This window comes from Liolophura sinensis, chromosome 5 (genome assembly GCF_032854445.1).
Source record: "Liolophura sinensis isolate JHLJ2023 chromosome 5, CUHK_Ljap_v2, whole genome shotgun sequence".
Classification (NCBI taxonomy): domain Eukaryota; kingdom Metazoa; phylum Mollusca; class Polyplacophora; order Chitonida; family Chitonidae; genus Liolophura; species Liolophura sinensis.
The window spans coordinates 1,028,358-1,056,316 of NC_088299.1; the positions used below are offsets into that span (position 1 = coordinate 1,028,358).

The 27,959-nt window shown below is 38.4% G+C and overlaps 1 protein-coding gene across 1 annotated transcript; it reads right to left on the reverse strand.

The window, feature by feature from the left end:
* On the reverse strand, positions 1 to 26,418 carry LOC135465685 (RING finger and SPRY domain-containing protein 1-like). The gene is made up of 15 exons (XM_064742990.1): positions 25,107 to 26,418; positions 22,919 to 23,368; positions 22,066 to 22,231; positions 21,374 to 21,500; positions 21,027 to 21,085; positions 20,675 to 20,741; positions 20,225 to 20,365; positions 19,700 to 19,710; positions 18,837 to 18,941; positions 18,236 to 18,379; positions 17,786 to 17,897; positions 5,155 to 5,257; positions 4,373 to 4,525; positions 3,518 to 3,622; positions 1 to 3,105 (listed from the first exon to the last, which is right to left on the reverse strand). The coding sequence occupies exons 1-15, from the start codon at positions 25,115 to 25,117 to the stop codon at positions 2,865 to 2,867; spliced, it is 1,995 nt and encodes a 664-aa protein (XP_064599060.1). The 5' UTR covers positions 25,118 to 26,418; the 3' UTR covers positions 1 to 2,864.
* Positions 26,419 to 27,959: the final 1,541 nt, after the last annotated feature.

Here is a 27,959-nt window from a genome sequence, read left to right on the forward strand (position 1 = left end):
AAACTCAAACAACTGGGACAGCTTACGTCAAAAATTCAGCGGCATTGCGCATTTTATTTTACAATTTTGTTTCGTTAAAGTCAGATTTCTTAATATAAAGTGATGTACAGGAAAAACAACAAAAAACAAAGCACACAATGTAGTAAACAGCAAAAAGCTCAACCTGTGAATGTAAAATGAGGACATTTAAACAGAATACAGTAACCTGTAGTAGGAGAAGATTATCTACAGGTAGGGATGAGGAAATAGAGTGGTATATATGATGTTATACACTCCTGCTTCACTCACAGCTGACAAAGACTTGTTTAACAACCTAATGAGATGCATGTACTTTGACCTTACATAAATAATATGCTGGTGTAATATGATTCATTTTCATATCACATCATACATCGTATGTAAATCAAAGCTGAACAAGCCTATTTTATGACTTTTCACAATCAACTAGGCTTGAATCAAAATCATATCATAGAATAAATCATAAATGTCCTTACAGGCCATATTAAATTAATTTCTTCACCGATTCAGCAGTTTTTACACCATTTGCAAGTTGTAATATCAAATGATATACCACAGCATACACCCTCTCATACAGATGAGATACAACCAGTGGTTGACTTAAATGTGCTGGCCTTACATATATGCATGAAGAAATGTCTATAGACCAAACTGGTGTACCATAAACCTTTAAAACAGTGAATGTTATTTAACTCTCACATTCATGTATTGTATTGTTGTATTTGTACATCAGAAATCCTAGCACTTTATCACAACACTTCCTATCTTGCCTACTGTCCATCTTTTAACATGGTAGTATTTGTGTTTGGATCAAATTATGGGCAAAATATCATCATTTTTGCAACATAGGGAACCCAAGCCCACACCAGAACATAATTAAGAAGATCAGTCTGATTTTGTTCAGTTGGTTTTCTATGTATCTATGTATAAAACTGACAGAATGAACCTACCTTGCCGTACAGTGACAACGCTGTAACATTATATCTTGAATCCTGCTTATTATGTACATCACATTAAAATACATTCAAAGGTAAAAGTGTGAAGCTTAAAATATTTCAATAAAATTTAAGCAGACCTAAATCACCAACATTTAAACTTAAAAGTAATTTCACTTTTGCCAATCTCCATGAAAAAAAAAAAAGGAAATTAAAAATGGAATGTACAGATAAAAGTCATCACATGATAGTACTAATGTGCATCAGTAACAAAAAACAGTACAAGAGACACATTGCAGTAATGTGACGATAGACAGCCTCTCATCAGGATGTATCAACTTTTCATTACATTCAAATGTGCAGCATAGTCACAACAGCTGGACTCTACACAAGAAATACAGGAGAAAACTGGGCAAACATATGAATCTTGGATAGATGTACAATTATTTCCGAAGTTCTACAGTTACATAACCATTATGAAATGCAACTAGTTTAACAGTGAGATTAGTTTACATGGCACATTTACTGATCTGAGCTCAAATGAGGTGAATCCAATGTGTGTCATAAAGAGTATGTTCATGTTTTTATATCACACTTTGCAACAAAAAAATGTGTGCAACTGGTATAAGCACACTACAAGTGGGAAGATCTATGCATAACATACATTCTCTGCTAAGTATTTCTGTAAACTAAAAGAAAGAAAACCTCACTTTGTTATTAGTAAATCGGGTATCACTTTCAAGACCTAATCAAGCCTGTCAACATGCTCAGTTGACAATATGGCATGAAAATAAGGGGAGAATTTCAACTATAAGCTTATAATCATGTGCCTGTGGTGCATACAGGAAAACAAATCTTGTAACTCATAAAACAGCAGTGCCCTCTTCCTAATTGGATAACATTACCAGTGATTCCAATAGCAACACAAGTAATCATGAATAATCAGACCTTCTCACGTACGGCCGGAGAGGAAGCCAGCATGAGCTGGACTTGAACTCACAGCGACTGAATTGGTGAGAGGCTCCTGGGTCATTACACTGTGCTAGTGCGCCAGCAGATACTGGTGTTTTCTGAGTTACAAAACCCCACTGTAACAGTGGTCATCTTGCAGTATAAGGCATACACTGGACAGTACAAAATTATCAGTAATCACACTTCTACACAATAAATTAGTCACACCAAATATCCACATTCATAAACCAGCACTTCTTCAATATCTGTATGTTCATCACTAACCCAACAGTTCATGTAATACAACAAGGTGCAGTAGGCATCTGTGAGAATACGCTTTGAAACTATTGCATAGAAAAACTGACATCATTTGTTATTATGAAGCTGTCCTATCCATAATACGTAAAATCAATGAGAACTTACCCCCAAACCAAAAACCCCACACATTGATAAATATTACAGCAAAGCTGTTGTTTTTGGGTTTTATGAATAGAACCTAAAGTGTAATGAATTTCATTCTTTCACATGAAGAACTATAAGCACTGGTTTTTTTACCATGTGTTCGACTGCTTCACTTTAGTATCACATGTACAAGAACAGTGTTTTTTCTCAATGTCTCTTGTTTTAGTTAAAAAATCTTTCGAGAAATTAAAACTAGTGAGTCAGTTAAGAAGCTTAGAACAATCATCTTCACAGAGCCACTCTATGGGCTAAAATACTAAATGAATCATTATGAGATAAAAGAACTGCAAACCCTTTGTGGGTGGACAGAATTTCACCTGGCATCATGAACATGCCTCAGATGACTAGGTTTCCATCCTGATCCAGGTTTTCATCGCGTTTTCTGGTAAGTCAGGGTGGCGTTTCTGATTAAAACACCATAAAACAGGTGATTCCACAAAACAAGGTGTGGAATTAACATCACAGTTTGGGGCTGGGGTAAAAAGATCAGGTGTCCTTTCATGACACTGTCGCCACAACATTATTTGTATGTGATGTGGACGCTGGATTATCAGTTACAGAAAGTATCACATGATCAGCTTTGAGGACTTGTGAATGGTCGGGCACGTCAATGTCTGAAGCCTCACTGTGGCTCTGGTCAACTTCCATGTCATCCTCGCTCCTTGACACACGCTCTTTGATCGCCTCCCGACACATCGGACACGTCTCCAACTGATAAGAACAACTCACACAGAAACCCCTGCAAAGTACAACAAAATTCCACTGTACATGTATTTACTCTTGTCCAACGTGAGACTCCAAGAATGGGACGCAGCAAACGCTGATGGTATACCAATCAGAAAAACTACCCTAAAAGTATCTTGGCCAATTCAAGATCAGATACTACCATGAGTTGAGTTTCAAATGAAGGCATTATTTATCATGCCAGAGAAAACCACCGACCTTTGGCAAGTTAGTGATAGACACTTGTGTCGTGTATATATACATATTTGCACATCACCACGGTGGAAAACAAGCAGACATCAATGAGCTTTAGACTGCACAAATCATGATACAACCAAACTGAGTTGTAACTGGGCAAGTCTGGTTTCTTAAACACTGAAGTATGTCACAGCATAGAGAAGAAGAGAGAGAGAGGGTAAAACATTTACCTGTGGCCGCAAGGCCTTAACGTGACAGTGGCTTTGTGGTCAAAACAGAGAGTACAGGAATCCTCCGTCACACTCATCCTCCTCAGTAATGCTAAGAGATTATGCCTGGCAGATAAAAATAGCTTGTATATAGATATGTAAGTGATACTGAACACAACTATCAACTTTATATCAGTAGTATAATGGCACTGAGATCTGCACAATGAAGAAGCCTGAGCGTGACAGAAAACCATGACATTTCAAGAAGTACCTAACCAGCGGCTGAACTAGTAGGGTGGCTTGGGTGTTATTATAGGGGATCTTAAAATGTTGACACCCAAACCCTTTAGATAGGTTCAAAACTGCCCTGGATCAGGCCCTGCTGACAAAGTTTCTGGTGTAAAACTTCAACCTACTCATGGCAGATGATATTCTAATACAGCACAACACATGCATTTTTTGAGCAAATGGAGCATCTCTTTGTCTTTATACTTGGTACTCATAATACCGATAGAACAGAACATACCTGTCTGCTTAAACTCTAACATGTAAGTAAGATATACATGTAACTAGACTGATGATTCAATAGCTTTGGCTTTCAGCACTTATACTGAGGGTACTGCCTCACTGAACAGCCTATACTCATTCACAGCATAAATCATGATTGTGAAGGAAGTCACATATTTTATTCCAAATATTTATCATCTTATACCTGAATAATCAAGGGACTCACACACGCATGTACTTTTACAAAACAAGCTCTGTAAAATTTCAGCATAAAAACAATAAGACTTCTGTCAGTAATATCGATATAAGAAGAAAAAATGTCATGTACAAAATATAAACTGTAAGAAATATGAAAGTTACACCACAAACCTGGGCATGATGACTTTCTGATCTTTGGTGAGGTGACCAAAATCATTGAATTTATTAAACTTTACAGGTGGAGGGAACTTGAATGGTTTTGCTCCAAAGTTAAATTGGCACTGTTGATAGGACATAAAACTAGCTGCAGCAAAGAAACCACTCCTGAAAGTAAAACACAAAAAAGTGCTAGTTACTCAATGAATTCAATGATTGAGGTTCCATGCCACATTTGATTATGACATTGTCATGCAAACACGTGTTAAGTCAATCATTTCGTTACATTTAGTACTTAGAATATTTCAAATAGGATACTGAGGTAGGTTCTAGTGAGAGTAGGAAATTGCTTTAGTGGAAACTTTCAATCTACTTTCAATCTACATAGTCTGACGTCTTTATGGTGGTCTATTGGTCATTTTAGATAGTTGGTCATGGTACTAGCCTTTGTCAATATTGTCTGCTGATTTTTTTATCCGTAGCAAGAAAGAAAACCATGACATCTGGCTATATAACACGGTAACTGGAGAACTTGTGAAATGTTTGGACAAGGACAAATTGGAGAGGGTTAAGACTCCAATAATAACATGTTACACGTATAAAGATCATGGTTCTAGGTCAGACCAATTCTACAGGTCAACGAAGGCCACCCTTTTAACAGCCAGGCATAAACAAGATGGATACTAGTATTCAAGTTTTAATCCAAGACTTAAATCAGTTTATGTATAATTTTTTTCCTCGATGATTTGTCAACTGATGCATACAAGAGGACAATGCATGGACAGAAAAAGACTTACTTGGCTTGTCTGAAGAGTTGGTGATGAGGCTCCAAGCCATGGCCATTGAGGTAAAATATTAACTGCTGATTATCCACATCTAACAACAGGCCCAAAGTATCTCCTGAAAGCACACAAATGCATAGCATTGCATATTAGTCATACTGATACTCAGCTATGAATCTTATACCAAAATATTAACACCTGAAACCAGCACTAATTCTCAAACAAACTGCATATACTAGAATGAGAGCTGTCTGAGGTACTGTCCTTGGAAACCTTGGTTTTGACGACCTCCTTTCCTGGAAACCCCCTGGCCTGTTTTCCAGAGGTTCCTGCACATACTGTATATTACCTAAAGTTAAGCCTTTTTCAAGTGATATATTTTGTTATAACTAATTTCTTATCAGAAATACATAAACTTAAGGACATATGAAAAACCTTAAGGATATATAAACCACTTGTTTTTATTTTGTCACAAGAGTTTAAAACGTGGTAGCTTTCTTCCTTAGGCGTAAAATTGGCTTCCACAGTTTTCCTAAGGCTTCAGCAGTCAGTCAGGAAGTTACCTAGCTTATGCTGGTGACATCAATGATAATACAAGTCAAAACAACTGAATTGGGAGCACTCAGCTGATAACCTATAAGCATAACCATATTAACATGTACTGCTCACATCATAATACCTTTTCAGGTGTCCTTTAAATTTTCAAAAGTATCAAGTGCTTCTGCATGTGCAATTTTATCCAACCAACTTTAAATGAAATACAGTGAATCTTTTCTTATCTCTAGTGTTCAGTGAACCATGACAACAGGACAAACTAGACATAACAGGCAGCTGACCATAACTTGGGTGACCACAGAAAGTGGTCCCATTGTACACAATTGTCCTTGAGGAGCCATGGGAAGTTGACATTGACATTGACATTGACAACCAGTGCCAGGTCCTCACAACAACAGAGATGATATAATAATTGTCTAACTGGTTTTGCTGGCTTGACCACACCACGCACACATGGTTATGTCACATGATAAATAATAAAAGGGCCTTTAGATGATTATTATTCATGCCTGTTCCCAAAACAATATCTAGACTGAACCCTGAAGTCAGGAGTGAAACACTTTACTTAGAGTTATACACACACATACTAAAACATAACCTATGATGACAACAGAATAGTTGTCTACTATGGACTGCTAGACAACAGCATGGCTATAGCTGATGCCATGTTCACTGCTGTAGTCACAGATCGCACATATCAGGAGAATGAAGCAGTCTAAGCTTCAGACAGTCTGGTAAAAATGTTTTCTGATTAAGAATGCTACCACTGATTAGGATGAAGCTAAGGCATATACATTTGACATTGCTGTATATTGGACATTCATTCTGTTGATGAACAAATCCACAAGATTGGATACACTGGACTAAAGTAACAAACAGGCTGAAACCTCCAAGTACAAACTTGCTGTCCCACACTGGCTGGGATAAGCTTCGGCAGCAATAGGTGAAACGTCTGAACACAGAATAACCACATATATCGACTATGGTTAACTCCATGTATAATACAAGCTGCCAGAAACCAAGCATGAACTACAATGAATCCAGGATGGCACCAAGAAAACCTGTAGTGCAGGGGGACATATTCAAGTTGCTATTTCTTCCAGAAGGTGAGACATTTCTTGCTACATTTCACTACCAAACTTCAAACATTTCCACATGTACTTAACAGTCAAATATTAAACTTACATATTAATATAGTTTAATATCTAATCAGCCATGGTCACAGGTCATGGCTAATATTTCCGCACATCTATATATAAGAATGGACAAATGGAATACTGTACCATTTCATCATTCTTTCCGCCAACATAGTGTGAATTCTGAATGTGATTTAAGAGCTGAAATAGTTTGATTTTAATAACAAAATGCACTCTTTGGGATAAATCACTTAAGACCCACAAAGAATGATGAGAAATAGGCCATGCAGTTTTCAGCAACGAGAGGTACACTGATAACTCTATAACTTGATACTGGCTTCTTCACAAACAATATGCATGTGGGTCATATAAATATTTATAAGTAAATAGCACAGATGTGAAGTCATGCATATAATTATGCATAAAACAACATCATCAGCATGGTTCGAAAAGTTACGTATCAACAGTATACAACTAGCAATACATGTAAAGTTTTTATAACGTGTATGGTTGAATGCTGTATCAGGTCTTGATAGCCTGTCCTGTATGCCCTCGTCACAGAATGTAGAGGTGACACCCTGTAAACTGCCGGTGTATCAGGTGTCTGGGGAGTAACCATGTAACTGAGAACTGTAACTGAGCTTGTGATATGGGTAGAGTTATGGGCCTCCCTGTGAGGGCTTGGCTTCCTGTCAGGTCCCTTACAAAGCTGACTGATTAAAGACAACCCAGCGGTGCACACAGCCTGCACTGGATAAGGTAGTTTTTGAACATGATACGGGTCAGTATATCCATTGAATGCTAAAGATATAATAAATATAAACAGCAAGGGCATTTGAAGGAAATAATTACCCAGTTGCACAGTCTGGCACACAGAAACTAAAGGACTAAAAATAAAACAGACCAAAGCTAGCAACGAGGAACTTGCAAAAACAGTCCAAACCTTATACAAGACAGACGGATTTCAAACTGTTGTATGTTGATTAGGTATTTCCTGAGAATTTAAATTTAAAAGTTTCAAGTTAAACTTGTTTATTACATATCACAATTTAGACGACAAAAGCAGAATAACTTAAAAGACAAGAGGTAACCTGGCAAAATGGCCCTGCCGCCACTACTGTTTGAGACCATTGTGTCCCCAATTGAACAAGCTGGTAAGTACTGTATCTATAAAATACGGATAAATACACGAACAGGTGCTCTCAAGAAATTAACTCGTCAACTAGAAGTCATAATCCATAACACTTAAAACTATTTTTTTTTTTTGTTGAAATTATAATTTTACCACATAATTGTCAATGGATTGAGTAAGTAATTTATTTGTACAGTAATACTTCAAACCTTTTGTGCGTTATCAAGATACTTGCAAGCATATTCTGAGAGTATTATTACTCTTTTGCAGACTGATAAAATGATAGGCTTCTTTCCTTAAACCTTGAAACTGGCCAACCCAACCAATGTAGATTCATCTCTAAAATGAAATCAAACTGGTTCATAATTCACAACGCGACAAGGATGAGGACAACAAAACAGCCATATTACACGTGTATATTACATTTGGGATACACACACGTTTTGCTCTATTCCTCCTTATCACATATTTGGGGATATCTATTCCTCCTTTCATAGGACCTGTTCATAATGTGAATTCATTTATACGATACTTTGATTGGTGTAAAACACCAAAACAAATAAATAAATAAATCCACTCATCCAAGGCAGATGGGTGAAACAGAGTTTGAGGACTAAACAAATACTATTAATAAATACATCACCACGTACATGTAAAAGGTTTCACATCCACAGCTTTCGATCCACATGCCGCCATCATTATCAGTCACTTGATAATGACTGGATAGCGTTATTATTACTATTGAACCTACACACATCTAGAGTCTGGCATGTAAGCAGTGTATACAGTATTACTACTATGAGTCTGGCATGTAAGCAGTGTATACAGTATTACTATTGAACCCCACACAACTATGAGTCTGGCATGTAAGCAGTGTATACAGTATTACTACTATGAGTCTGGCATGTAAGCAGTGTATACAGTATTTCCTATTGAACCCACACACAACTATGAGTCTGGCATGTAAGCAGTGTATACAGTATTACTATTGAACCCACACACAACTATGAGTCTGGCATGTAAGCAGTGTATACAGTATTACTATTGAACCCACACACACTATGAGCCTGGCATGTAAGCAGTGTATACAGTATTACTATTGAATCCACACACAACTATGAGTCTGGCATGTAAGCAGTGTATACAGTATTACTATTGAACCCACACACAACTATGAGTCTGGCAGTGTATACATTATTATTATTGAACACATACATGAGTCTGGGATGTAAGCAGTGTATACAGTATTACTATCTGGACACCATGTATTCCACACAGGTTAATATGGGAGACAAAAGAAATTGAAATCTGCACACCCTGCCAAAAAAAAAAAATATATATGATCCCCAAAAGGGCACCCTTTTTCAATTTTTTGCTAATTACATCTAATACATGTACTGTTTTGGCAATAGTCCAGTTCATCTGTTCCAAAAATAGAGAGAATTATAGACCATTAACATGAAAAAGAACATTTCCGACCATGTAGCAAGGTTTCTAACACGCACAGTATACTATCTGTTGTTACACCATTTCAGTTTGGAGTAATACATGTACATAGCCATTCAAGTAAATTTCTAAGACATTTATCAGCCACCATATTAGAAAACTGGTTGTACTTTCTTAGCTGCATGGCGTGCAGGATTGTAGATATGTACTTATAAGTATACCCAAGACAGCCACACGTGTACCAGTCATAATACTCATACACATGTACATGTCATAATACTCATACACGTGTACCAGTCATAATACTCATACACGTGTACCAGTCATAATACTCATACACGTGTACATGTCAAAATACTCATACACATGTACATGTCATAATACTCATACATGTGTACGTGGCATAATACTCATACACATGTATGTGTCATAATACTCATACACATGTACATGCCATAATACTCATACACATGTACATGTCATAATACTCATACACATGTACATGTCATAATACTCAAAACACATGTACGTGTCATAATACTCATACACGTGTACATGTCATAATACTCATACACATGTACGTGTCCATAATACTCATACACATGTACATGCCATAATACTCATACACGTGCACATGTCATAATACTCATACATGTGTACATGTCATAATACTCATACACGTGTACATGCATCACTTAACAGCACTGATCATTTACCTCCTCTTACAGCTTAATTCATGTCATCAGTGTTAGTATATCTGTGTAGATGTATGTAAATGTGTGCAATGTCCTGGTATATTCTAACATACCACAAAGCATACAGTTACCAGGAAGGAAGTATATTAAAATGGCGCTTTTCAAAGACACGTTGTTCAGCGCAGAGCTTATCAATTATTGGTAAAACGTATTGTAGGTCCTTGATAGGTTTGACACATCACACACAAGAAATGATGTGTAGAACACCACAGACATACTGTTGCATTTCACCTAAAACTTTAGCACTTTTTTTAAGTGACACATTTTGTTTTGATTCTGACCGATTCGTCCAGTTACTAGGATCACATAAGACTTTTTTGTGAACTTTCGTACCTGAAAAACTTAAATGTTGGAGTCAAAGTGTGTCATTTTAAAGCCTTCATCATGTGCTTTTGGATGAGCATTTCTACATACCAAACTTTAGGTGAAATACGGTATTATCAAAGATCCTTTCCATGGTGTGCTTCAATGTTCACATAAACAACACACAAGAACATATTATAAAGTATAATAATAATAATAATATTATAGAGCATAAATTTAACCAACTTCAAAACAGTCTGAATGTGTCCCGACAAGGTGGCCGAATCAACAGGTATCAGGTGAAATACAGGACTACTGAAAATGCATACAAACTCGAGCAGGGCACTGGTACATGTATACATTATAATTAAAAAATTGCTTCAAATCTACTAAAAGATCCCGAAATAACATGTTAGAGAACAGAAACAATTATGATAAGAAGCAGTTCTCTTTTCTACAGTGGACAGCCGTAAAAAAGTGCCGGCTATATCCATTCAAATGACCAGCACATTTTGGAGAGTACAATTCAACTGTTTAGGATTAACAAAAAAATTTTTTTATCACCCCGTCCTCCTATATCTATCAACATTGAGGAATGTCCAGCTTAAGTGCCGCCAATCAGAGTGTAGCCCCACTCATGCTGACAAAAGGCACACAAAGCTGCCAAGATCATCGCTTCACAGCCCTAATGTAGTATTCTGCTTTGTGTGAAAATGACCAATGGCAGGTGTTACATGAGTGGTGGCAGGCCATTAGGCTGACCAACATTACCACGCATAGTTAATGTCGGCAACAGATAAACGTGAGGCATGACAAAGACCTTTACAGTGGAATTCCCACCTACATGTAACCACAAGACACTACATGTACTCGGGCATGGATGGTGCAAGTGATAAACAAAATGCACGCATAATTTTGCCTGAAATTTGTGATTTGGGTTTATATTTCCTGAGGTATACGAAACTGCTTGACTCCATGCAGTCTTAAATTTGTACTGCTTGCATCAAAAGACTGCAGACAAGAAAATGAGGTATGTTCATAGCTGCATCTTGTTTTGATGTTCAGCTTAGCCTGAACACTAAAAAAAAAAAAACATGTATTTACTAAGTTTTCCATCCTTTTGATAAATTCAGTAGTTACAAAACTACATGTAAATGATTTTTCATGCAGAAATTATTTCAGTACTGGCCACAGAATTAAATCATATAGCTTGAAATTTACAAAACTACATGTAAATGATTTTTCCATGCAGAAAATATTTCAGTACTGGCCATAGAATTAAATCATATAGCTTGAAATTTACAAACTACATGTAAATGATTTTTCATGCAGAAATTATTTCAGTACTGGCCATAGAATTAAATCATATAGCTTGAAATTTACAAAACTACATGTAAATGATTTTTCATGCAGAAATTATTTCAGTACTGGCCATAGAATTAAATCATATAGCTTGAAATTTACAAAACTACATGTAAATGATTTTTCATGCAGAAATTATTTCAGTACTGGCCATAGAATTAAATCATATAGCTTGAAATTTACAATCAAAATCAAATCAAAAATGTCCTTACAATGAGAACTGCCACCACATGTATTTTTTGCACTTTAGTTCAGACCATGTTTGTTTCATATGTCCCAGCTGAGAAGATGACTGTTCAGGCAGTGTTTTTATTTTCCTTCTAATACCTGAGTAGACAAGTGTTCAGTCAGTGTTTTGTTTCCTATCTCACAGTTGAGTTGACAACTGTTCAGTCAGTGTTTTGTTTTCTTCTCACATTTGATCAGAGGATTATCATAGCAGAGTAGATGAGTGTTCAGTGATTTATTTCCTTCTCATACTAAGTAGACAACTGTTCATACTATTTTGTTTCCCTTCTCACAGCTGAGTAGACAACTGTTCAGACGGTGTCTTGTTTCCCTCCTCAGAGCTGAGCAGACAACTGTTCAGACAGTGATTTGTTTCCCCTCATCAAAAGTTGAATAGTTAATAGTCGTCTGGAGATGGTGATTTGTTTCAATACAACTCAATACAACTGAGTAGATGACTGTTCAGACAGTGATTTGTTACCCTCCACACAGCTGAGTAGATGACTGTTCAGACAGTGATTTGTTACCCTCCACACAGCTGAGTAGATGACTGTTCAGACAGTGATTTGTTACCCTCCACACACCTGAGTAGATGACTGTTCAGACGGTGATTTGTTACCCTCATCATAGCTGTGCAGATGACTGTTCAGACGGGTGATTTGTTACCCTCAAAACAGCTGAGTAGATGACTGTTCAGAGAGCGATTTGTTACCCTCCACACACCTGAGTAGATGACTGTTCAGACGGTGATTTGTTACCCTCATCATAGCTGTGCAGATGACTGTTCAGACAGTGATTTATTACCCTCCACACACCTGAGTAGATGACTGTTCAGACGGTGATTTGTTACCCTCATCATAGCTGCGCAGATGACTGTTCAGATGGTGATTTGTTACCCTCCACACACCTGAGTAGATGACTGTTCAGACGGTGATTTGTTACCCTCATCATAGCTGTGCAGATGACTGTTCAGGCGGTGATTTGTTACCCTCCACACACCTGAGAAGATGACTGTTCAGACGGTGATTTGTTACCCTCAAAACAGCTGAGTAGATGACTGTTCAGACAGTGATTTGTTACCCTCCACACACCTGAGTAGATGACTGTTCAGATGGTGATTTGTTACCCTCATCATAGCTGTGCAGATGACTGTTCAGGCGGTGATTTGTTACCCTCAACACAGCTGAGTAGATGACTGTTCAGACGGTGATTTGCTACCCTCAAAACAGCTGAGTAGATGACTGTTCAGATGGTGATTTGTTACCCTCAAAACAGCTGAGTAGATGACTGTTCAGACAGTGATTTGTTACCCTCCACATACCTGAGTAGATGACTGTTCAGACGGTGATTTGTTACCCTCATCATAGCTGCGCAGATGACTGTTCAGACAGTGATTTGTTACCCTCAAAACAGCTGAGTAGATGACTGTTCAGACGGTGATTTGTTACCCTCCACACACCTGAGTAGATGACTGTTCAGACGGTGATTTGTTACCCTCATCATAGCTGCGCAGATGACTGTTCAGGCGGTGATTTGTTACCCTCCACACACCTGAGTAGATGACTGTTCAGACGGTGATTTGTTACCCTCATCATAGCTGCGCAGATGACTGTTCAGGCGGTGATTTGTTACCCTCCACACACCTGAGTAGATGACTGTTCAGACGGTGATTTGTTACCCTCATCATAGCTGCGCAGATGACTGTTCAGGCGGTGATTTGTTACCCTCCACACACCTGAGTAGATGACTGTTCAGACGGTGATTTGTTACCCTCATCATAGCTGAGCAGATGATTATTTAGAATGTAATAATAATGAATTGGAGGCATCGCCACATAAATGAAAAAGGTTTCACACACATGCCAGGAAACCTTTTCCATTTACGTGGTGATGCCTCCAATTCATTATTATTACTACTGAACTGTTGTACAACTATGAGTCTTGAGCAAAGTATTTGTGTTTCCCTCATCACAGGAGTAGACAACTGTTCAGAATACATTTCCCTCATCAAAGTCGAGATGACAACTGTTCAGACAGTGTTTTGTTTCCCTTGTCATGGCTGAGTTGTCATTGTTCACACTGTTCTCTGTTTCTCTTGTTTAGGGGAGTACTTCATCATGGACTCTGAGCAGCTGGTCAGTAGGCCATATCACGACATGCAGAAGGACAATATGGATGAGGGCAGCAGGGCCTCCCTCTCTGAGAAACTGATTAATGTCCGCAACAAGGTATGCAACAACCACTTAACCATTGCCAAGAAGCGGCTGGACAAGGATGAGAACTCTTCTCTGCGCGGGATGCACGAGGCAAGCAGCAAGCTGCGGTACGATGTTAAGCTGTTGGATCTGGATAGGAGGCGACACACTGTGGAAGTTAACAAGAGGCTACGGCCCACAAAGGACTACAGCTATGATGACCAGCAGCTGCTAACCACGCAGAAACGGCTGGGAGTGGCCGGGCCCTGTTACTATTTACAGAAGGGAATGCGCTACCCTGTCAGGCACTCTGGCCTACAGAACACCGTCACGCCAACACTTGCCAATGCCAGGAAGGCATTACAGAGGTACAAATTCGAGCTGCTGAGTTGTACACCTGGTTTGAGCATCCAGGGCTCGCTGAGCAGGTCCTCCTCGAAACGGCAGGCTTCTGCGCAGATAGAAACACCATCTGGTGGAGGTCAGATTCATGGTATCCAGAGGAAATCCTTGTCAGCTGGATCATCAGAGAGAAACAACAGAAAATGGGCATTTCTGACCCAGTCTGAAGAAAGCAAAGATGGCAGTGTTTCCGTGAACGAGAAAACTCTGGGTAAGTCTTTACCCCATCTCAGTCAATCAACAGGGTCGCTGGTCATTCTTCCAAGCTCTCAACATCAAAGACCCTCAGGCCACAAGGTCAAATTTGCATTTCCCCATAAAGACAAAAGTTATGCGAAGCTTGATGCTCATGTACTGGCCAGGTCAAAAACTTTCCACCAGGGCATGGACAGTGAGCCAATTCGTAGCTGCTATATACACGAGTCTGAGGATGAAGATCCACCCCCAAGGAAAGTGGACCTGCGGGCGCTGCTGTTTGGGAAAACCCCTGTGCAATCCCGACCCAGCACTCAGGCCAGCAGTTTGGGTAAGCGCAGACGCAGCATGGCCAACACTCCCAGACACCTGACCCAAGAGATGCTGGAGAAGGAGTCAGCCATGATTCAGCGAAAGATCAACACGTTCCTGAATAAGGTAGAGACCTGGGACCCCACGGTGAAGTTTGACAGTGACACATCCTCTGATGAGGATGAAAGCCCTGCACCGTATGTACCGCAGGCACATGTGACCCCTTTTAACAGACATTTCCTGTCACAGATGGCAGACGAGAAGAAGATCGAGGAGAGCAAACTACAGGACAACCCAAGGAATTTGTCAGAAGGCAACCAGGAGGATGATGTAGATGATAGTAATAAAGAACGTCAACACAACAAAGAGGGTGGAGGGGATGAAAATGTAGAAGATTCAAAGGTTAAGCCGTCAGCAGCAGATAAGTGGAAAGCTGTTGTTTGGAGGGTGACCAAACCTAATCTGTCTCAGGAAAAACGACTTTCTACCGAGGATCTGATCTTACAGAGGATGATGGGTATTGATGTGTCCAAGAGCCAGAGGAGGAACAGCGGTGTCCCCTTACACTCTGCCAGCAGAGCATTACGCCATACGCCAACATTCAAAATGCAGAAAGTTGTGCAGGACTTGATGTCTGGGAGGACAAAATTCCAGCAGTTTGAAGTGGACAACCTGAAGAAGCAGCTAGAAAGTGGAGTGGACATTGGCCAGCTGGAGCAAACATCCACCCTACCTAGTGAGCCAGACAAAGGGCCCCCAGGGGGAAGTAATTTCCTGCCAGACCAGCTAAGTGACGAGTCTGAGGATGAGGAGGAGGATAATAAACATGGCGAAGAGGACAAAGTGACAATGATGACAAAGAAGTAGCGTTGACCTTAGAGACAAGGTATTAACGACGACGGCATAAAACATTGATGACAAACATATGATTTATGAGGTGATGATGACGTTTTGAAACAAATGGTACTGGAACAACACAGAGAGTGGTGACTTTACTTTTGATTTACTTTTGATACTGGATACATGTATATCATTTATCACTGATCAACTGTACTGTACATTTGAGCAAAAAAAAAAAGAGATTATAAATTATGGTAATAACAGCATAATTGCAACACACAATGGTTTCTGCCTTTTTATGATATAAAAAGCCAAATGAGCACACATATACCAGTAATGTATTGTATACAGATCTATACATACACACATTATAGTTTATACAACTAACAAATCTAAAATAGATCTAAAAATTAATCACTGAATTATATTTAACTGGAGGGGAAGGGATTCATAATATTAATAAATACTCAAATTCTTAAAGGATACATCATAGGCTTGGATTTTCTGTCTTAATACATAGTATATGATGTAGTCTAACATATAAAACTGCAACAAAGCTGTCTTCTTTGTGTGTAAAAATGGCTTTAACAGCCTTTAACAGGTCAAGCAGCCTGCTGTGGTGATGTTAACTATGACAGCTGTCAAACCAAGCTGGTCCCACATTCTCTGTATGTTCATCAATGACATTATTTCCAAATATTTCTGACCATGGATGGAAAATACGCATTAAATAGAGGGATTACTAAGAAACATAAAATATGCCAAAATATTTTTTGGCATATCTTTCCTCGTGTTCCATAAAACTATATTCTTTCTTTTATAGTACCTGTTCTTGTATCCTTCAAAGAGGAGGTGCGAGGAGAATACAAAAATGAAGTAAATGTACCAGACAAACACTTGAAACTTGCACACAATAAGATATCAGGCTTGATCCTGATGTCATTGAAAATACATGACAGCTATCAGGGTAAAGTTCAACTGTTCAGCTTTTACAGTTTTCTTCCTAGGGATGTAAAAATGGCTTTAAACTAAAGATTTCCTCACTTCAGCCCAGCAGTCTGGAAATTAAGTAGCCTGCATATGTAACGTCACACAGTCTGAATGGGAACCACTAAACTGGTCCCATGTTTTCAGTTTGCCTTTGGTTAACGGTAGCAGTCAAACCTTACTACAGCTGTTTAGGACTACTGAGATTCTTTAGCCATTTCGCATTTTTGACAGTGTTTATTCACGTACATTTTCAGAGCATTATTCTGTGCAGACTGATAAAATTATACTTTACATAAAACCCTCAAAACAAATCCAACCAATGTTTTTTTGGTTTTTTCTCTCTACATAATCAAATCAAAAAGATGCATAAATCACACTGAAAGTTGCTCATTTATATGCGAAAATGTTGAGGAATTAAACTGGTGGAATAAACGAAAAGGTAATCTTGAGAAGACCCATCCCATTTCCCCAAAACCTTGTCTCTATCTCAGACTTGTCAATGAAGATTAGCCAGCACAGGTAGGCTAGAACGACCTGATTTTCTTCACCTTCTGGTTAGGAACAACTGAATTTCAACTAATGTTTAGAACCTTGCATATGACACATGTAGTTTGGTGGATTCTGATTGAGTTTTTGTGATGTTTCATTAATTTCTTTTCAGAAAAAATTTAGGTGTTGGCATCAAAAGTATCATTTATAGGCCTTTATGTGCTTCTGAAAGTGTATTTTATGGGTCAAATTTAGACGAAATACACTTTTGACAAAAACCTTAAGTTAGGATGTGTGAATGACTTACCGGCCTTCCAACATGGATGCCGATGGGGTTCACTGTGAGCATTATGCCAGATAAGCTGCCTGCAGCCGTCATAAGCTATAGAGAATTCATCATCACCTATCCCATAACCTTCCTGGGAAAAGAAACAAGAAACTGCTCTACAGGAATCTATGAAGAGTTATCTGTCCATGGGAAACCTTTATCAATTTACAAAGCATAAAAAAGCAAATAATTTGTAACTCTTGAGATTTCATTTACCATTTACACACATAAAAGCACTACATATTATTTACAACTTGCTAACATTAAGATCAGAAACAAAGTAATTGTATTTTGAAGTTAGCTTACTGAAGCAAACAGATATTTTTCATTTCGACAATGGGAGGAAACCATAAATAAGAATTAAAAACAAATTCTTTTTGCAAGGGCGATATTCCCACAAGTGGCTTAACTGAAGGTTGCTTCACTTACATGGTTTAAAAAGGCACATGCATTGGTTGCCCAGCCTATCTGCATGACACCCGGTGTGATGATTGTCACCTCATAATACCACACCCCCACATCCACCTGGAATGTACAGCGCACGCTTTCAAATGATAGTGCGTCACACCGAGCCTGGAAAAACAGACAACAAATGATTAGTAGTAATAACTGTTATTCCCAAACTTAAGCTAGAACATTCCCAAAATTGCCCACGTATTCAGAATGTGTGTCTCCATATATCGGTCAACATTGTTAATCTCTTCCTTCTGTGTAAAATCTGCAGAACTGGTATGCTTGTACACAGATCTGTTAGAAAATTGGTCAGGTAATGTCTATTTAAATTGGTGAGGTTTCTCCACAATCTGTAGCTTGTGTAATCCTCCCATCGACCACCGATGTGCTGTGGAATGATCAATATTACTCCAGACAGGTAACAATCAAACCGAACCAAACATTACCATCAATCTCAAATACATAATCACATAAACCTGTTCCTGGATATGCCTTGCGCCATGCATTAATCAACTGTGTATTAATCATTCTTAATTAAGTGAAGTATGAAGTAAGAAATGATAGTATGTGTACTTACTTCAAGGCCATCTGGAGATATCTTCAGATATTCACTAACATCTTTGGTATTTAACATAACATTGAGGTTTTCAACATTGGCATTCTCATAGGAGAAAGGACGACCCTGAAAACAGAAACCGACTTTGTCATAGCACCGTTTTCATTCACATTATTCAGGATTCCAATATACTGCGTTTCACCTAAAGTTTAACATTTTTCAAGGGACATATTCTGATTGATTCATCAACCCTACAGGGCCACTTACAAGTTTTTTGCACAGTTTAATCAATTTTCTCTATCACAAAAGCATCAGTGTTGGGATTAAAAGTATCATTTACAGGCTTGTATCTGCTTCCGAATGTGACTTCAGGTGAAATACCGCAGTGTATATACCAGGTCGATATTACTGCCATGTGGTAAAAGGTGGATCCTCTCGTTTCTTTATTTCAGGAAATACTTGTTCACATTCATTTTCCTCGTATTTTCATTTTTTTCACATCAAAGTATATGAACAAAAGGATAAATGAAGAACTTTTCACGCTGAAACTCTCTTGCTCAATATACAATGGCCCATTTCAGAAGCTTGCATGAATAAAAAAACGTACTTTCAAAGATTTCATGTCCTGCTTGAGAGCATATTTAGCAGGACAGAGAACCTTTTATGGAAACATCCCATACAAGAAACAGTGTTGATCAAAATGCGAATTCAGGAATATTTCCAAACAATAAGATGATTATTTCTTCTTTTCTCTGCAAAAATGCATACATAGATGAATAAGATAAAAAAATGACAACCAAACCATGTGTTTTAATAAAAGACTGTCCCCCTCTTACCTGAACTCACAACACACGTATATAGGTGTAAATGTACATGGAACTTACCTCTGAGATAACTGTTATTATTTCCACAAGTATATGAAAAAAGAAAAAAATACAACTGTATAAATATCAAGCATACTGATAGAGGTGCAAAAAGCTGAAAATACATTTGCCAGTCAGTAAAGATAATGTACAACATGGCAGAAGCAAGGTTAACAGAATTTGTATAGAACATAAGATTACACAGCCAGTAGAGATAAGAAGTTAAAGACAGTGAAGAAAATTAATTCTTCAAAGTTCATTTACTTTTACCATAATAAACCACATGGCAAAACTTTTATTATTGCTTTTAGAGCTTGGTTATGGACAAATGGTACAAATCATACAAAAATAGAGCTTGATTTTCTTTCTACCAACTGCATTCACTGTGTAAACAGACTTTGACTTGTAAGCAAGTGCTGAAACTGGGCAATCAAAAGAAATCACAACTACTGATCTCCAAAAAAAAAAAAAAACACCTCACAGCATGCAACTACAACAGATACTGTTATTTTAGGTAAAATAAAGTGAGCAAAGTGAGGAACTTACACAAATTATCCAGACACCACTGGGCACAGAATCCTACCTCCCGCTCAATGTAGTTTTCACTGTTTAACCAACTCTCCAGGTCTAGTAACAGGTTACCACTGCCCTGCTCTAACCGCTTGGCGATTGTTACCTTGTTCTCACCTGTACAAAGAAAACAGTTAATGAACATAATGATAAAATAAATATATCTGTGATAAAATGCCCCCAGCAACACACAAACACGCACACACATGTAGCCATACACTTCTTGAATGTTGATTACGTACCTGTGTATTCAGATTGCTACCTACATGAGAATGGCTAAGGTATATCAGATTTTATGAGAAAATTTGGAAACTACCGGTAAGAAGCAGGAACATTGAAGGTCATTCTATACATTGGTTAAAACTTTGTTGACAAAATGTCTAAATGAAAAAATGCCAATGAAAAGTAACAAAAATGTGTACTGACTAGTTTGTGAGAACTTTTCCAAAGCAACAATAGAATGTAGAATCACAACCGGATGGCATTCCTTGGTCTGAAACAAAAAAGGTGACAGACAATCACATAAACAATTCAATAAAGTGTGCACATGTACCCCATAGGTTTCTGTGCCAATGCTGTCTATTATGCTTATACATGTATATACAACGATTGTAAACACAAGTATTATTCAGATAACAGATTTGTGTTAGACACTAAAATTCATCGTCAATGTGAACAAAGTACAGTAGCATGAAATGCTTCAGCTCTGCAACATTTAATACACACCAGAACCATATCTTTCAGACAGTAAATGTAGTCAGAATCTCTAAGAACTTACCAAATTTGACACCAGGTAGTCCAAAACATCTTCAGACAACAAAGCAATACTGTTGGGACCTATATCAATGGAAAATACATATGCACTACACTTTATGAAGTGAACTGAAAAAGTATAAATATAATATAAAAGAAAACATGTAACATTTTTTTTTCATGAGGCAAAAGTACATTTAAATACATGCATTATCAATAAAAGCCTTATGTATCAAACATTATAAAACTTGTTCCTAAATGTATATATACCTGCTGAATACAAAGAATATATGGCGTTTTAAGCCTGACTTGTTCTCACGACAGAAGACGCTCTCTTCCAACTGATTGTCTTTTTCACCGGATATTACCCACCTGCTAGCTTCTCTGCCAGACAGCCAAGAATAACACAGATATTCCGGTGCACTCTGGGATCACTACGCCCATTGCAAGATGTTGTCTTACACAAGTTCTCATTCTTGGCAAATTTTAGGATGGCTTCCTGTCAACAATACAATAATGCCAAAGGAAATTATGTGAAGTATAAATAGGAGCCATTTCTATGGTTAGCCTATCATTTATTTATTTATTTGTTGCCTAATGCTATATGTTTCACTTTCATGATGGTGGTCAATTTTATGGGTTAAGTAAATGAGTGATCAGGAAAAACCATCAACCTTTGGTATGTTTGGTAAACTAAATTTAGCAGATACAAAATGTTTTTGCCAGACGTCACAGACACTTTTTTCTGGCTCTAAAACAGGTATTCAATGTTGTACTTGCTTTCTTCATGCTTATACATACTTTACACACGTACAGCTGACAAGAATTTTATTAAGGGCAGAAAACAAAGTGTAGAAAAAGTTGTGTGACATCAGTTGTGTGGCAAGACACAGATATGGTCCACACAGCCCTCCATACAATACAGATGGTATTTTCATTTACAGTCTTTGATTGTCCATCTCCTGAAGTCCACTTTATTTTTACTGTTTCTTTCCCTAGACAGTGCAAATAAATGGCAGTCAAAAAAGCAACATACTTGTATTATGCACATTGCCATAGCTTACCCTGGTGGGAAGGGGACACTCATCCAGAAGCATGGTGATGACAGCAGGGCCAAGTGGGTTCTCCATGGGGATAGCCCTGACCAAGGACTGCACCACGGCCAGCCAGCCCAGCTCCTTGTCTGCTATCTTATACAACAACAACATTGCTTGAGGAGGCTCCTGTTCACTACACAAAACAAACAATTCAACATGACAGTTTCCTGTTAAGAGTGATGATCTGCAAAGGATCATATAAATGTATACTTCTTTGAGCATTAAAACTAATTCGCTTAATTTTGGTGAAAAATATTTCTGATTGCTACATAACTCTAAATTTTATAACTGCCTTCAACGAGGAGTGGGGGTTGGGGGGGGGGGCTGTTTAACACCCGGCATACTGTAAATCTTCAACCTTTTCAATCATTAAAGCAAATTTTTAACATAGAATTTAAGCATACAGTTATTATCAAAAGGGTGTTAAAATGACTCACTTGAGTCACTAAAGGTACAAGCATCATTAAACTGTTCAAATTAGTTTCTACACCCTCTACACCCCACAGTTCTGCCAGAATGTTTCAAAATATTAGTGGCAGAGGCAGCTGAAAAAGTTGAGGAATTGGGTTTGCGCTACCATCCATTTTTTATATAACAATGGCTCAAGGACCTGGTTCACATTTGTGCAATGGGATTAAAAACTATATCGCCCCCCCATTACATTTATCAAATATATAGCCTGATATTTAAGAAAAACAATGCAAACTTTAACAGTACAGAAACTTTTGCTCATGGGGGTAGTAGAACTAAAAGACTTTGTAACTTAAAACATACCAGTCATACTTATTTAAAACTAATTTAAAAAACCTTGAATTCTTACTTGTCAACCAAAGTCCTTATTAGAGTCAGGGTTTCCAAGACTAAGCTGTTAATTTTGGATGTATATAGGTCCACAAGGTTTTGCCTTTCTGGCGAGTTTGGCTGGTCGCTCTGGCATAGCACCTCAGCAACAGCTGTGGGCTGTGATTGGGCAGGGATGACCCCTTGTGACCTCTGTCCAGTGCTCTCTGTCACGTGGTTACTTGGGGGCGGAACGCTGGACTGGGATGAACTGTCCTTGCAAAGGCATGCTCCCATTCTCTGGCATATTCCATGTACGGGCAGTGTAACTACACCATGGGTGCCAGACTTACTGTGCGGACCACAGCGCTGAAGAACCAGGTGACAAATCCAGCAGACTACAACGACAACTAGCTTCTGCCAGACCCATGTAACAGCATCATTGTCCACGGCAACATTCTCTACCACGGATGCCTCCCACACAACACTTCTGAAGTCAGAAAAAAACATGTGGGCATTGAAGACAGATTGGCATTAGATTTATTACTCCCACATTCCATTACTTGCTCTTTACCTAGTGTATTTGCCTTTTAGGGACCACCAATCAGCAACACTTACACAGAGTGGAGAGACTGGGAAAGCCATCCAGTTTCTCAGAAAATGTCGCAGGAGGAGATACACTGTTTTCCAGCTGTACACATTTCCTGAACAAGGTGAAACACTGTTCCAGGTAATAGCACTTAGTAATCTCTCTGTCCCAGTCAGTAAACTTCACCAATAGTCAAAAGCATCACAACTCTGTCTGAGTGACAGGTGACTGGCATGGTAGCCTACAAGATGTGAAACATAAACTCATTCATGCAATGTGTTATCTCACTACAATTGTGATTGAACAGTATAAAACAAGATATGAAACAAAAGTCAAAGCACCTGGCTGTGCAATATATGATGTGATAGTGCTGACTAAAATATCAGTTTTACCTAACACTACATACAGGTTAACCTGAATAATTTCTCCTTCCATTTGTTAGGTTAGGTGTTTTTATTTGTGTATGTCTGGACAAGAAGATTGGCATAAAAGTGTCATTTATTTATTTGTTTATTTATTTGATTGGTGTTTTACATCTTACGCAAGAATATTTCACTTATGACAGCGACCAGCATTAGGAGGGTAGGGAGAGTGGGGAGAGGGGAATTGCCATTAATCACGTTGTATAATAAGAATCTACTAACTGGACCTAAATGTACACATATGAAAACACTTGACAATATAAATTTTCTTTCCACTGAGATAATAAAGCATTGACGAAATCTGCAGGATAAAAAAAAAACGAAACTGCTACACACGCAGCCTCTCAGGCCACATGACACACATACAAAGACAATGACCCAGGGAGATTCCGCCCTACATGTATATAGGTTGCAGTGACCTCAGACGCCAATTACACCAGTAACAATATAGTGCTTATGCCACACATACATATACATTTACACAGAAATCACTCCTTCTAACTCAGCAGGCTGAGCCTACACTTGCAAACTATTTTTACACTATAACTAGTACTGCTTTGCACTCAACACGCAGTACAGAGGTCCGGCCTACACTCACAGTACACAGGTTACAGGTACAGTGAAAGTGAAAGAGAGCCAATCCAAGGCAGCCAAATCCACAGGGGTCGTACCTAGGTACAGTAAAGGCAGTGGAAATCTGAAGTGGTAACACAACCACCGTGCTAAAATAGTTCTCAATATTTTAGCTTCTAGGTGGAGTAATAGTCAAATTTAAACCAGTTATCATTTGTTTGATTGGGGGTTTAATTCCAGACTAAAACTTCTCAAATTTTGATGCGAATCTGATTTCCAAGTGAAGAAAATCAGAGTGGATCTGATAAACTTCCCGACTTAAGGCTGCAACCAAACCAGTGAGAGCTGGGTTTGATGGTGCATCATGAGGTGACTTGTGAGAACACTTCATCCCAATGAGACAACATGAGTCAGGGACCCATTTTAAGCGACAAGTCCATGGTATGAAAACATAATGTACATGCAAATGTGGCGAGTGACTGAAGCTTACAGCCATGGCCCTTGTTGTAAAACCTGCTCCTACACTGTAAGGTACATGAACATGAGCATATAACCTAAGGAACCTGAAGCACTCGACTTACATGTACACCAATATCACTATAGATGCAGGTAAACAGATTAACCTAACGAATACACTCACTGACCTCTCAATCATCTTGCTCTTCCGTTTGGGATATTAATATATATATAGTCTTCCTCCACTGACTCTCCAGAGACTTGATGACTGTCTAACTACCCATGAACTACAAACTGACTTCAACTATTTGCTTTTAGTCAATGTCTTCAGCTAGAGGAAAGGGATGGCCAACTTCGATAATCACTATTTCTCTTTTGGCATTGGACTAGATGACAAATAACTCCCTGCAGTTAGTATTTCACTACACTTTGGGTTGGTTGACCAATACTTTTCTTGAGATACTTTGTATAGTTAAGTTGATCTGTTGGATTTATTCCTTTTAGTCAGCTGATTGATCTGTCCTTTTGACTCATTATGGAGTTTAGTGAATTTGTCGGGTTCCACTGGTCGATCTGTCCCTCTGATCTTTTTTAAAGTCCAGGTGGTTGATTATTCCCCTTAACCTCTTCAGTATTCAGTTAGATGGTCTTTCTGCCTACATTAGGTAAATTTTTCCTCTTGGTCTCGTCTGGAGTTTGGATGATTGGACCCTGCTTTCTTTTGGAGTTCAGCTGGATGATCTTTTTCTCCTGATCTATTATACAGTTCAGTTTGTTGATCTTTCCCACAGATCTCTTCTGGAGTTCAGCCTGTTGATCATTCCCCCTGACCTCTTCTGGAGTTCAGCTTGTTGATCTTTCCCCCTGATTTCTTCTGGAGTTCAGCTGGATGATCTTTTTCTCCTTATCTATTATTGAGTTCAGTTTGTTGATTTTTCCCACACATCTCTTCTGGAGTTCAGCCTGTTAATCCTTCCCCCTGACCTCTTCTGGAGTTCAGCTTTTTGATCTTTCCCCCTGATTTCTTCTGGAGTTCAGCTGGATGATCTTTTTAACTGATCTTTTATTGAGTTCAGTTTGTTGATCTTTTCCACTGTTCTCTTCTGGAGCTCTGCCTGTTGATCTTTCCCCCTGACCTCTTCTGGAGTTCAGCTGGTTGATCTTTTCCACTGATCTCTCCTGGAGTCCAGTTATTTGATCTGTCTCCCTGGTCCTGTGTGGACCTCATTTAATGGTGATTAGTTCTGTGAACCAAATACTTTGGCTAGTACATGGGGCACTCCAGAGCATCCGCCTCCGTGGCTAGTGCACAACATACATATACAGCTTAGAGATGATGGCTTGAAGCCGAATGATGGTGAGGAAATCCAAGCCCATGTCTAATTTTGCAGCTCCCAGAGTGATCCCTAACCAGTGACCATGGTGACTGACTAGTATACACACTTAGCAGTGACCAGTCTGACCAGCTGTACCATTCAGTGATCCAGAGCCTGAAGAACAATGTACTGAGCTAACTGTACACATGCATGAATCCTGTTTCAGCAGCCTTCACCTTGCCACAGGCAACCACAGCTAAGTTTAAACAGCTGACTGCATGCTTCAATGACAGAAGTCATGATGGAAAATCCCCACTTACAAGTACACTGCTAGCATGTATGTAATAAATAGGTCAAATGGAACAGGGATATCAGCGAGAAAACAACTAGCTACATATCGCTTGTGACCTACACAGTCAGTCTGTTGAGTTGTCTGATGCTGTGTAATTACACTTCTCTAACTACTTCAACACAACACATGTTCACACTCAGTCCACCTCGGCATTGGTAACAATTAGATATATGTACTGGGGGGTGTACATCTATCATACACCTTTCAAAATCTTTTTTTCTCACTCAATTAGACATCATCGTTAAATGGCGTTTTTGTGATGAAGAGTAAAGGTCCATACAATGTACAATTTCAATGACCGTGAGGTACACATTGCTAGTTTTTTTTTGTTGTTGTTAATTTTTAATTACATGTGTAGAAGTTGGTGAAATGTAATATATACGGCCATGTAATATCACAACCTAGATCTGGTTCCCATGTGAAACAAAAGAATGCATAATATCACCTTAAACAGAATGCAAATATGAAAAACAGAATGCAAATATGAAAAACAAAATGCAGTTTAGTGGATATGGCAGATATTATAAAAGGTCCAAAACCAATGAATGAGGCTTAAGACTACTGCACTATAAGTCAGTAATACATCTGTCAAGCTAATAAAACAATAAGACATATATTGGTGTAAACTTACTTGCCCGATCAATAAAAATTAAAAAAAATTAGAAGTATAAAAAACAAACAAGAACTTTAAATGGAAACCAGACTACTATAAAAATTCGTCAAATGACTGACAATAAACGCAAATTCATAACTAGTGGAGACGTGTGTGGGTATGTAGGAGGCCGTCCATTATGAAAGACACATGTTCATGTTAAGCTCTTCACTGTGTCTTTGACACACAGTGTGCTTTTAACATACATGCTCACATTTTGACTTCTTGTACTTGGTTAAAAACTAATCAAATAAGTATACATATACTCTGTCTAAAATGTACTTTACTGAAGACACACGTCAATTTCTAATAATAGCCACTGCATCCGATTCTGTACACATGGTCACCTAAGACAGTTAAACATGTACCCAGAGCATTGCTTCATAGGGCATTGCTTCGTAGGGCATTGCCCTCTCACAGATGATCAGATAAAGTTTATTTATATTTGTATTACTCACATGACAAACTTGCACATCTACCATGTTATTTTTTTTTTATCAAAAAATATTGCTCTTGTATCCACATGACATATATACATGAAAATATGAGTGTCGAGTCCAAGCATCGGGACTGATGGCACATGTACCCTTAATTATCACAGGTAGAAGGCATTATAACCTACTGTGAATTGGAAATACCTTAATGCATTGACAACATTACTTGATTTCAAATGCACAAAAATATTTCTCAATCCAACAGACGTGAAAGTTGGAAGGTCTGT

Bases quoted from the DNA above. Each gene is read 5' to 3' on its own strand.
- LOC135465685 (XM_064742990.1), bottom strand. The intron at 21,501-22,065 runs GTAAGCTATGGC...TATTGTTGACAG, and splicing joins AGTGTCCCCTTCCCACCAGG to GAAGCCATCCTAAAATTTGC. The intron at 3,106-3,517 runs GTAAATGTTTTA...TGTACTTTGCAG, and splicing joins TTAAGGCCTTGCGGCCACAG to GGGTTTCTGTGTGAGTTGTT.